The 12,679-nt window shown below is 52.6% G+C and overlaps 1 protein-coding gene across 1 annotated transcript in view; it reads right to left on the minus strand.

Moving 5' to 3' along the window:
• Positions 1-12,679, minus strand: part of COQ10B (coenzyme Q10B) — a 32,679-nt gene that overhangs the window by 3,165 nt on the left and 16,835 nt on the right. The window contains exon 4 of the mRNA XM_077319346.1: positions 9,493-9,594. Within this exon, the coding sequence (XP_077175461.1) occupies positions 9,493-9,594 (102 nt within the window). The remainder of the gene's footprint in view (positions 1-9,492; positions 9,595-12,679) is intronic.

A 12,679-nucleotide genomic window follows, 5' to 3' on the forward strand; every position in this document is an offset into this window, starting at 1 on the left:
GGGTGGGGAATGTCTTGGGGCAGTGGTTCTCAGCCTTGGGGTCGTGCTCCCATTTGGGGTCCCCAGGTTGGTTGCCGCTGAGGTGGTGGCAGCGGTTGGCCACAAGTGCCAGCAGGCGGCTGCGGGGGCCAGAAGCAGCGGCGGGCGTCAGCAGGCGATGGTAGCAGGCGGTGGTGGCCGCCGCTGGCGGAGCTATGGTAATGGCTGCTTCCATGCTGCGTCGACTGTTGTGCACCTGTGCGCACGCTTTACAAATCACTGGCTCCTTCTCTGCCGCCGGCTGCTGCCACCACCTGCCGCTGCCCATCGCCGCTTCTGGCCACTGTCACCAGGGCGGGGCCCGAGGTGATGGTAGCAGGCAGAGGCGGGAGGCAGGTAGTGGAGAATCCACAGCAATAGCCGCCTCCACACCACTCTGCCTGTGAACGCATGCGCACAATGCGCCAACCCCACTGCTGCCTCAGTTAGGGTCGTGGAGTTAGATCAGTTGAGAACTGCTGTCTTAGAGGAAGATATCTCCACCCCCCGCAGGAGTATTGGGATCTGAGGGGTGGTTACGAGAGAGACTGAGACTAGTGCTCCCCCCCCCCCCCCCAAAAAAAAAAAAAGAGATTGCACTTAGGGGCCAAACCACGCAGGAGCACGCCACCCTAATTGCATTATAGATCTGAAGTCAGGTTAACATTTGTTCAAGGCAGAAGAACTGGTGTTTATACCCCACTGTTCACTGCCCAAAGGGAGTCTCAAAGCAGCTTACAATCTCCTTCCCTTCTCCCAAGAACAGACATCCTGTAAGAGAGGTGAGGCCGGGAGAATCAGAACTGACAGAACTGCTGTGAGAACAGCACAATGAGGGCTGTGAGGAGCCCAGGGTCACCCAGCTGGTTGCATACGGAGGAGTGAGGAATCAAACCCAGCTCTCTGGATTAGAAGCAGCCGCTCTTAACCACCACACCAAGCTGACTCTGAAAGCTTTACAACATGAATCAAGCAGAGTTGGAGAAGCTGCATGTTTTTGAACAAAAATAAGTAACGTGGTTTCATCTGGGCAGCCTCCTCTGCATTGGCCACACCAATTCTTTTCACAAAGGAGGATGACACTCTGAGACTGCGCACAGACTACAGGGCGATCAACACCATTTCCAGCACACACACACCTCCCCCCCCCCCCATGAACGTCTTGTTGGGACAATTGGGAAGGGTCTTACAAAACCGGATTTCAGAATCACAGAGTCGGAAGGGACCTCCTGGGTCAGCTAGTCCAACCCCCTGCACTATGCAGGATAGTCAGATCACAATAGCCCATCGACCTCAGAGAGGTATATTACATCAGATTTAAGAAGGGGGAGGAGTTGGATAAAACGACTTTCAACAGCCTGCTGGGGCAATTTGGTTATGTTTGGGCTCAGTGGGGTGCTGGAGGTTTCATGAATCTGATCAATGAAGTGTTGTCTTCTTATACCGGGGAGGAGGAGGTGGTTTGTCTTGATGTATTCTGAACCCCTTGTTGAGCACATCCCCCTGGTCCAGGCACCTGGGAGACAACTGCTTGCTTGCAAGAGCTTCCAGTTGTCTGTGCAGGGGCTGGAAACGGACCCAGGTAAGGACTGAGGTGTACTTCGGTACCCCCACCCCCCACCCCAGTGCTCATAGGCAGCTACGGTCCTTCCTCAGATTTTCAAATTTCTACAGGGATTTCATCCAAATTTTTGCACAGTAGCCCTTCCCCTCACAGATCCTCCGACGATGAAGGAGAGGGGGCAAAACAGTCTGGGAGCAAGCTGCAATGTTCCCCTGAATGCCAGGAAGCATTCGAGGAATTCAAGTGGCTCTTTACTACACTGCCCATCTAGGCTCACGTTGACCCCCCAAAGCAGTTCACTCTCCAGGAGGATGTTAGTGATGTTGCTATGAGGGAGGTTCTCCTGCAGGAGGGGGAGATGGCAAACTTCACCCCTGCACCGACCCGTCAGAAAAACTGGGCAGTTTGGGGAAAGGAGGAGGCCCCTGTGAAACTAGCCCTGACCACTTGCAGGCGCTGGCTGGAAGGAGTGGGGGGTCCCTTTGCAATTCTGGATAGATCATAATGGATCACCAGAGTCTAGAGATTCTGAGGAAGCTGCAGAAACTCGCCAAATGAATCCTCTGGGCTGAATATTTCTCACATTTCTGTCTCACTCTCAGTCACCTGTGAAGGAAGCCCAAATTCCTAGCAGACATTCTGTCCTGCCTTCCACAGCCGGACAGCAGAGGGGAGCAGGTGGTGGATGCTGTGTTCAGCTCTCAGCCCCTGGGTCTGCACATGCAGGTCCATAAGCAAACCCACACCGCCCAGCAAACTGCTGGGAAGGGCAGGGTTGGGTCTGAGAGGTTCCCTTGGTTGGGGAGATGCTTTGGAGAGACCCCCTGCTGGATGGCTTGCACCCCCAGTTAACTTGAGCGTGACGTTGTATGTTGGTCTTCGGTACAGCATCTGGACCCAAGACCCAGAACCTCTTAGAGTCCCACAAAAGCTTCAGGGTACAAGGCTCCAAGACGGAAAGCTCCCTTTGTCTCTATTGTGACTGAAAAGAGAGCTCCGGCTCTCAAAAGCTTACGCTCTGAAATTCTTGTTGGTTTCTAAGGTGCTGCTAGACACAAATCAAGACATGACAGGCATGTGGATCTGAAAGTTTGGGTAGGATGGCTTCTGTGCAAGTGAAGCTTTATTTGTCTGAACAATGCTCCAATCCACTTGAGTGATGGTTGGCCAGTGAATTTTGTCATTTCGCAAAATAAAATCCAAAGTGCACTTTGCAAAGTGCATTGAAAAGTTTATTATATAGTCTGTGTGAAAGCACTTTGCTAAGGAAAAGTCAGACAAACTAGGAAAAAGAATGGCTGATAAAGCCTCACTGGCAGTCTTCAAGCAAAGGCTGGATACACACTTTTCTTGGATGCTTTAGGATGCTTAGGGCTAATCCTGCGTTGAGCAGGGGGTTGGACTCGATGGCCTGTATGGCCCCTTCCAACTCTATGATTCTATGATTCTACTTACGTGAAACTTGCACTTGCAAAACATTATAAAGCGCATGACAAAACCTGCCTGTCGCATAGTTCAGCACAGCAGAAGAACAATGGGCAGTTCTCAAAGTTATCACAGACCCGCCCCCCCTCCTTCAACAATAAAAGCACCTGCCCATACTTCAGAGAGAAAAATCTGAATCAAGAGAGGTTTTGGCAGCTCTTAGCACAGCTCTTCTGTGAACAGTATTACTTGCACACATTTTACACTGATAAGCTGGAAAAGAGAGAGCTTCTGTAATGGGAATGAGTTGGCAGCACAGCTCTCTTCTTTCCTCCTTTCGGGGCCGGGGGGGGGGGGAGCTCCTAAGAGCAGAGGGGTCCTTGGAAAAAAGGCAGGGAGCCCTGGGAAACTGACAAGAAGCTCCCCTGATACATCTTCCATAACCATATTCCAGGCTGCTGCAAAGAGCAACCGCAGCTCTCCCTCAGGAGCAGAAAATATCTGTTCTGAGATCTCATAAGTCCAGGGAGGGTCCAGGGAGGGCCCACCCAGTCCAGCACCCTGTCTCACAGTGGCCAACTATTGCTTCTGGACAGTCATCAACAGGGTGTATAGGCAGCGACCTTCTTAAGAGCAGGGGAGTGGGTTGCTTCTCAGCCAGAGCCAAAAATACTCATGGTGCTGTGGGAACCCCTAATTGTTGACACTACAACTTCAGCTGCCAGAGCTGGCTCTCGGTGCACCCTGCAGCCAAGAACCAGCTTTTGAGGGTAGCTAGGTCATCGTTAGCCAGCACTCCCTCAATAAAGGGAGCGTCCAGTCCGTTCTGGAAGAACTGGATCCGTGAGTCTTCATTGAGCCCTCGTATCCTTCTGAACAGAGTGTGGAGGTCACTGATTTACTGGGCTGCTTGAGCTGTAGTTCAGCCCCTTTATTGTGTTCATGGAAGTGATCCCCAAAACGCTCCTCCAGGGCAACCTGGAATATCCCAAAGGAAGCAAGCTGAGGCCCCTTGCCCACCACTCTGTGGCCTCCCCTACCAGGTTGTCTCCCGGGACCTGCATCGCTGCCATGCCGTTAGGAAAACTGGACCTCCGTCATGCAAGAAACCAGAAGTTTGAACCAGGAAATAGGCAAGCTTGTCCGCTGATCAGTCAAATTTGGTGTTGAACTTGGCTATTGGGGCTACAGTAGTAGTCCCCAACCTTTTTATCACCGGGGACCGGTCAATGCTTGACAATTTTACTGAGGCCCGGTGGGGGGGGGGTAGTCTTTTGCCAAGGGACATCGCCACTGCCTGAGCCCCTGCTCCACTTGCTTTCCCACCGGTGTCCCTGACTTCTTGCCACCCACTGAAGGGTGCTGCCAGCAGCAGCTGCGCAGTGCCATGCCGAGGCAGAGCCCCAGCCATGGAGAGCACCAAAGGTGAGCCGGCAGCAGAGTGGCAGGGCAGCCCCCGAGGCAGCAGCCGGGGAGGAGGACGAGGAGGAGCTGTGGCCCGGTACTGACTGATCAACGGGCCGGGACCGGTCCCCGGACAGGGGATTGGGGACCACTGGGCTACAGGAGTGGCTGGGGGCATGTACCTCGGCACTGCTGGAGGGTGGGGGGGCACTGTGATGGTGATCCCTCTTGGGAACTGCCCCAGACCTGGCTGAGTCATGGCAAATGGCCATTGTTGTGGCAGCAACGATCATTCAGTCCCCGCCTTAGACATGGGCATGACGGGAATCTGGAAGGTGTCCTGAGAAGCTGCTCCTGGAACACCCCCCCCTCCCTGAGGGGGTACAGTGAAGACATGTGCTGTGCTAAAGGAGTGTCAGGGAGAGCCCCCCCTCATCAAAAGCCAGGTGTGTGGGCAAACCAGCTGATGCCTGTGAGAATCCAGACACTGGGTAACTGCTTGACCCAGTGAAAGTTGCAGACCTGTGTCGAGTCAAATCCCCCCCCCCCAACTTTCACCGTGGTTTTGCCCCCTGCCAGGTATGTATGGGTTTGGTTGGAGAAGCCTGGAGGTAAAGTCAGGAAGTCTAAGGGGGGGGAGGGGGGCTGTTCCTGCTGCCATTTGAAAGGGCCTCCCCCCACCTCATTAGATGCTCCGGGGGGAGGCTCCGCTGTTGGAGTCCATTGCGCGGGAGCCTTGCTTTGGCTTCTACTAAGCAGGTGTAGGTCACCCCATCTTTCGGACGAACAGCAGGATCGGTCTTTGGGGCATCTTCTTCCCTACTTGCCAGGGTGCTGTGAGCCCACTGCTGGGGCTTCCCTGTCCCCAGGGGAGGAGAGGGAGTACTCTGCCAGATGGTAGAAAGCAGACGCCTTTCAGCTGAGAACGAGCCTCATCCAGATGCGACTGGACCTCATTGACCATGGAGCAAATGTCCTTAGCAGGAACCATTGTGGTGGAACCCCTGCTAATTGCATCCTCCTCACAAGCCTCGACTTGGCCGGGAAGTTTCCTCGCACCCAACACAGGTGGGGGGGCCCATGAGGCAGTGCTTACCGTTAGCCACGATCCGGAGGGACATCCCGCCGACAACTGGTGGGTCCTGCAGCATTAACCCCTACTGAAGCGCTGCAAACTGCATCATCGGGCTCCACTTTGCTGGTGCCCCCCACGTGGGACCCAGCTCCAAAGACCGGTGTAGTAGGATCCAATGAGGGCGATCAAGCCAGGAACCTGCACTCAGTGATCTCATGCCGTGGAAACATACCAATGTCCTGGTGTCAGGAGCATTTTGTGTGCCCCCGAACCCCTCTCCTAGGCAGCAGGCAGCCTAGTCCTTGGCCACCGGCCCCTCAACACCAGAGCGTCCTCAGGCGTCAGTCAGTGCTAGATACTCGACCTGCTGTGGAAGATACTCCTCTTCAGAAGTAGAAGTAGGGTCCTTGAGACTCCCTCTGCCATGGTTGGGAGGTAGGCTGGTTGTAGGAGGTTAACGGGGAGCAGAGTGGTCTTCGTCAAACTGTCACAACCCACAGAATGCTCACGCAGATGTTTACCTTCTGACCCAACAAAGCAAAGTCCCAGAGCATCAGGCACTTGATCAAAGTTGGTTTATTAGAAGGAACACACAGGAACAGGCATCGATGGAAGTTCATCACATCAATGAAATTAACAAAGACGATATAAAGACCTACAGAGGTATATACAGATCTTGGTCTCCGCTGCTAGGATCTAAGTGGGAAAAGGGGTTCTCAAGGAGAAGCGTTTGAACTGCGATCTCAGCCGGCCTGAATTATCTCCCCAGATAGCTTTCGACTCCTAGCCACTACAAGGGTTGTTTAACATTTCAAAGGGGAACACAACGATACCACTAACCTTTCATAGGCCATGCATAGCAGGGAAGAACCCACCTCCAGCCCAGGACAACTACCAGAGACTGACATGGGACATGAAACTAACATTCTGTCCACTTCAGTCAGCATGAATCATCTAGTGTTCACTCCAGAGGTGGCCAAGGGGCCTTTAGTTCATTTTCTGTGTCCAAGGTCGGAGGCAGGTCATAGCGGAGTGTCGAGATTTTGTCTGCCAAGTAGCTCATAAGTGCCTCACAGCTAATTTCCAATTGACTATTGTATTGGTGCCCTTCCCCCAGGGCATTGAGTGGCCAAACTCTCCTAAACAATTGTGCTGGGCGTGAGTTCGTAGACACAATGGAAGTAGAGCAAAAGTTTACTGATTTCACCGCCAATCAATGCTTCGTCGTGACTCTTCCTCCAGACTCACTCTATGCATCTCAACTTCCGTTTCTTCTCACGGAGCTCCTCTGGGATGGGGACAGACAGGCCGTTGGGGAGAAATCTTGTCCATGATGGCCAGCAATCGGTCATGCCAGTCGCTGACCAGTCCATTTAGAGAAGTGCTGAGAAGCATTGTGTCCCGCAGAGCATTCAGGAATCCATTTGGATCCTTAAGTCTCTGTGGGCAAGCTAGAATCTGCTCATCGCCCAACTGAGGGGGAGGCAGTAATCGCAGCCAAGTCTTCAAAGCAGGGGCAGTCAAACTGCGGCCCTCCAGATGTCCATGGACTACAATTCCCATGAGCCCCTGCCAGCAAAGTCCATGGACATCTGGAGGGCCACAATTTGACTACCCCTGCTTCAGAGCATAGTGGTCTGACATGGCATTGCATTTGCCACAACCAGTTCCACATCCAGCCCCACACAGAAAATGAGATCCAGGGTGTGACCTGCCTGATGGATAGAGCCAATGACAAATTGCAAGAGCCCTTGCATCGCCATGACTGACACCAGGTCCAGCCCACTGCCAGAGGCCAGAGCTCGGCATGGACGCTAAAAGTCTCCCAGGATTAGTAGTCTGGGAAACTGTAACAACCAGACTGCTGCCGCCTCCAGCAGGGCTGGCAGGGCATCCGGTGGTGCATTGGGTGTGCGGTAGACCAGCCAGTTCTTTGGGAGAGGGCGAACAAGTTCTTTGTGTCCACTCTCTCCACCCCATGTATAATGTTAAGGTGTTCCCACACCCTAAGCACCTGGATGCTGCTCTCACTCTGTTGAGCCAATATCCAACCTGTAGACCAGCCCAGGGAGGCAGATTCTCCAGGCACCAAAGAGCTGCTTCAGAGTCTACTTTTGCAGCTGGTCGTTGAAAGGCCTTTTGGGGGTCCGGACAAAGACACCCATCAGTGGTCATTCTCACCAGTCCGACCCACTGATTCCAAGAAAAAGTGCTGAAGTGGAATCATGGAGGCTCCTCTCGCCCCACCCACATGCCCACATTCAGCAGTGGGGTTCAGGGGCAAAGCCGCGGGAGTCCCTGTGGAAATCCTACTGCAACCGTGAAGAAAGAGCAAGACGGAGATCCGTGGAGTTTTGTGCACTGACCCCCACCATATCCCATGCTCCCCAGATGTCTTTTGCTCAGAGAGAGAAACAAACGAATCCCTGGACTATGTCAACATTGCTTAACAAATGACTCTGCTCTTCTTTTCCCTCAGAAGAGACAGCAATGGGGTCAGAGGCCAAAGAAACATGTGGGTTCCCCACCTCCCACCCCAACCGTCTGTTTTGCAAGTGGCAGCCACCCCGCCCCTGCCCTTCACCACACACGCAAGCCACTCCAGAGAGCAAAGGGATTGAAAAAGTAGACTGAGATATGGGACGGGGGCATCCTGTTCAGAGGGGATAAGTAAAACAATATTGGGTTAAATGTAAAAATAAATATCATTTGCCTTGGAAGCACAGAGCCTTTTTTGCAGTATCCCTGATTCTCTACATTTACCGGTTAAGCAGAAAATGCTGTTCAAACAAATTACAAAGATGATCTGACACCAATGGTTACAAGAGAAAGAAATTTTACTTTCAAAACTATCACCCCTAACATGAAGTTAATGATACCTTATATCTTACATTAAGTTAATGATGCCTATCCTAGTGGATGCAGCTGTGCATTTTGATTGGGTTTCTGCTCAAGCAGTCAAAACACAGGACATGCCAGGGCCAAAGACGCTCAGCATGTAACCCATGAGGAGGGGTAGGAATTGCTAAGAAGAAGAAGAAGAGTTGGTTCTTATATGCCGCTTTGCCCTACCCAAAGGAGGCTCAAAGCGGCTTACAATCGCCTTCCCTTTCCTCTCCCCACAACAGACACCCTGTGAGGTGGGTGAGGCTGAGAGAGTGCTGATAATCACTGCTAGGTCAGAACAGTTTTATCAGTGCTGTGGCGAGCCCAAGGTCACCCAGCTGGTTGCATGTGGGGGAGCACAGAATCGAACCCGGCATGCCAGATTAGAAGTCCGCACTCCTAACCACTACACCAAACTGGCTCTCAAACTGGCTCTAAGTGGACCCCAGTGAGAAAATTCCGCTAACCCTTTTCCTCCCAGATCCTCTTGCATGCAGAATTATAATACCCAACAAGAACACATATTTTATTACAGTCTTTGGTTAAATAAGGAAAATGATTTCTTATTATCGTCATCATCAACCCCACGAGACATGCAAAAGTCTTCACAGCAATGGCTGAAGGATAGATTTTTCCAGGAAGATTGGAAACCAGATTGTAAATGTTTCTAATTACAGGTTACAAAATCACCCACGCTGGGCTTGCTTAGCATAACGTTTTCCAGTTCTCGTGTGTGTGTCTCCGTCCTTTGGAAATCAGAAAACTTTAACAGCTTGAGGAGAAACTAATTTCAAATGCACGGCTGCATCCATTAAGATGGACATCATTGGCTTCCCCAATAAAAAGAGCTCCACATGGGATGAGGTTTATGCCCATTAAAACACACACAGTTGCTTTGAAGGCAACTCCTACAAGCAACAAAGGCGTTAAGACAGGGGTCGTCAAACTGCGGCCCTCCAGATGTCCATGGACTACAATTCCCAGGAGCCCCCTGCCAGCAAATGCTGGCAGGGGCTCCTTGGAATTGTAGTCCATGGACATCTGGAGGGCCGCAGTTTGACTACCCCTGCCTTAAAAGTACACTTCAGTGAACAGCCTTGAGACAGCAACTCATACTCACCGAAAAATCCAAGGTGCATGTTCTTGGGTAGCCAGGGATTCCTGGGCTGAAGCGCCATACTGTTTCCAAATGATTAAACAGCTTCCCATCCGTACAGGAGGCCTGGGAGAGAGTTAAAACTCTTTGAAATCTTCCATCTTTGATTAAAAACCCTCCGGTTTCAGACCTGGCTCTTAGTCTCCCTTCCATTTGCCCTACAAACAGGGAGAAGAGCTGTTTTTGGCAATTTCCCCCCACCCTCTGTACACCTCCTCTCTCGATGTTTCTGGGGACTCCATAGACCCAAGGCAGAGCTCTGGGGCTCACAGGACACAGCAGTCGAAAGGGAAGAGGCAGGGAAATTGCTCTTTATGCAGCCAAGGGAAGCTCAAGGGCCAAACCTCACCTTGCAAATAAAGGTAAATGTATCCCCTGTGCAAGCATCGAGTCATGTCTCACCCTTGGGGTGACGCCCTCTGGCGTTTTCTTGGCAGACTCAATACAGGGTGGTTTGACATTCCTTTCTCCAGTCATTACCGTTTACCCCCCAGCAAGCAAACTGGGTACTCATTTTACCGACCTCGGAAGGATGGAAGGCTGAGTCAACCTTGAGTCGGCTGCTGGGATCGAATCCCCAGCCTCATGCTCAGAGCTTCAGACAGCATGTTGGCTGCCTTACCACCCTGCGCCACAAGAGGCAGTTCACACAGAGGCAAATATCTCTGTGTAAAAATTTACAGGTAAAGCCAGTGGCTAAACAGACACCTGCCTTCACAAGCATGCCAAGGCTTCCAAAAGGTGGCCAGTTTTCTTCTAATTTCTGGACTGCAAGAACTGGCTGTGTGGCCATTCACATGTTAATCAAGTGAGCCAGAAAGAGAACAGAGCTGTCTCCGGGGCTTGGAAACAGTGGCAAGCTAAGGTTTCATTAGGAAAAGATGGGGAGGGGCCAGAATCTTTGGGAGATTGCCCAGCTGGTGTGGATAAGAAAGAATATTTGCAAGTTTTTTAAGGAGAGGTGTGAGAGACATGAAGGGTGGGAAGCCCACATGCCGGCGGAGAAAGGAAAAGGCAAACAGAGCCTGAACAAGAAATCTGGAAAATGCAGTGCTCTGCCTCTTGCAAGAGAAGTTTTAGGCCTGGTTATGTGGATGCCTCAGCCACCCTTTTATTTTCCTTCACTCAAATGTTGGCCATCTATTATTGCTCAGGATTTTCCTTATCTAACCAATGCCGAAAGAGGCTGTGTTTTGTTTCTGACCTTGGAATTGTGCAGACAGCTTCTTCGTCTGCTTAGAGCAGGGGTAGTCAAACTGCGGCCCTCCAGATGTCCATGGACTACAATTCCAAGGAGCCCCTGCCAGCAAATGCTGGCAGGGGCTCCTGGGAATTGTAGTCCATGGACATCTGGAGGGCCGCAGTTTGACTACCCCTGGCTTAGAGCCTAACTTGGTTCTCACTCATCACTAGGGAAAGGCAGTGCTTTCACGCACGATGGACATAATGAAGCAGCCAAGTCCACTTGCAAACGATCACAAAAGTGCACTGAAAGTGGAGTGTCCAGTGGGCTGGAGCAACCAGTGAAATTTCCAAGGTCTCCCCCTACATCTTTGGTGGTTTGGAGGAAGGCCATTCTTGGTGTCAAGAAAAGAAAGAGGAACAGAGTGTCCAGACTGCAGGCATAACACCTCCAACCCCGACCAATGGTTGACACCGAAAAGGAATCCTAGTAGTCTTACTAGGGGAACACTGTGAACTCCTTGAGGTCTAGTGCCTTGAGACCTGGGCCAGCTGTATAAATTCCTCACCTCCCTCCAGGGTAGAAGGCAATGCCTCTGGGCCTTATTTTCCTACCACCACTCATGTGGCCCCTTCCTTTCTCCCTCTCGCCTCATTTTAGCCTCACGGCAGCCACCCTATGAGGCAGGCAAAGTGGAGGGTACCTGCCCCAGTGTCCACAGCAGAGGGAGGGGTGCTCTGACAAGTGTTTGATCTTTAAACGCATGTTTGAAAACTCTCAGTCCAAGTGTGGTGTGTTCCTATTTCAGCTTTATGCATCCCAGATTATTTATTTACTAGTAAGCAAGCCCGCTGCAGGGGAATGCAGTGGGCGCTAGGTGCTTACTTGAGTCGTCGGCTGCAGCAGCGGCAGGCTGGTCGGTGGCAGGCTGGTCGGCAGCGGCAGGCTGGTCGGCGGCGGCGATCTTCCGCCGGCGGCGGCCTGATGCGGCGAGAGGCGCTTCGCGCCTTTTGCCGCATCAGGCCGCCAGGCAGGGAACCGGGCTCCCTCGGGCGGCGGCCTGACACGGCGAGAGGCGCTCCGCGCCTCTCGCTGCGTCAGGCCGCCAGGCAGGGAACCCCCGGCAGCCGCGCTTCGCGTGACTGCCGGGGGCTCCCTGGGTCGGCGGCCTGACGCGGCGAGAGGCGCAGAGCGCCTCTCGCCGCATCAGGCCGGGGGGAACTGCGAGCCGCGCTTCGCACGGCTCGCAGTTGCTGGAGCTGGGAATCGGAGGGACCAATCGGTCCCTCCGATTGTCTGTCGTGAGGAAGGGTCCAATCCGGACCCTTCCTCATCACGGACAAAGCCCACCTCAAGGGGGCTTAACGAATTATATAGTCCATGGCGCCCGGGGCGCCATGGGCGGTTTAAAGATTATATTTATATATACTGCCCTATTGCTGCATCTGAGGGGCATGCATGAGACACATGCCCATGGTCCCCCATTAACCTTCATGCCCATGCTGGAATCTGAACCCAGATTTCCAATATCCTGGTCTGGCATCCAGACTGCTGCCCCCCGCAGTTACCTCCAGACAAACCGACAAATTTTGGTGAACTGGTCCTTTTTAAGAAACGCTGAACTCTCTGTGGGCAGCTTGTCATAGTCATGGTCTTTGCACAGTGGTTCCATGGTGCCTTCTGCAGGTCAGCCCCTCAGGAGTTCTCAGAGCCAGTCCTCAATTTACCTTTTGCACCTGGGCACACAGAGGAGGACTCATTTGGTGCTTATTGCGCATGCCCATGTTTTAGAAACCACCAGAACTACTAAGGATAAGTGGACTCTTGCAGCTGCCGCCATGAGGGACCCTGGAGAAGCCCTAGCAGGAGTTCCCCCACCCTCCAGAAACAAGAGCTCTCTCATCCCCACCTACCTCTCAGGGTGCTGTGGGAAGAGGAAGGGAGGGCGACTGTAATTCCCTTTGAGAC

The sequence above is a fragment of the Paroedura picta genome, chromosome 2 (assembly GCF_049243985.1).
Source record: "Paroedura picta isolate Pp20150507F chromosome 2, Ppicta_v3.0, whole genome shotgun sequence".
Lineage (NCBI taxonomy): Eukaryota > Metazoa > Chordata > Lepidosauria > Squamata > Gekkonidae > Paroedura > Paroedura picta.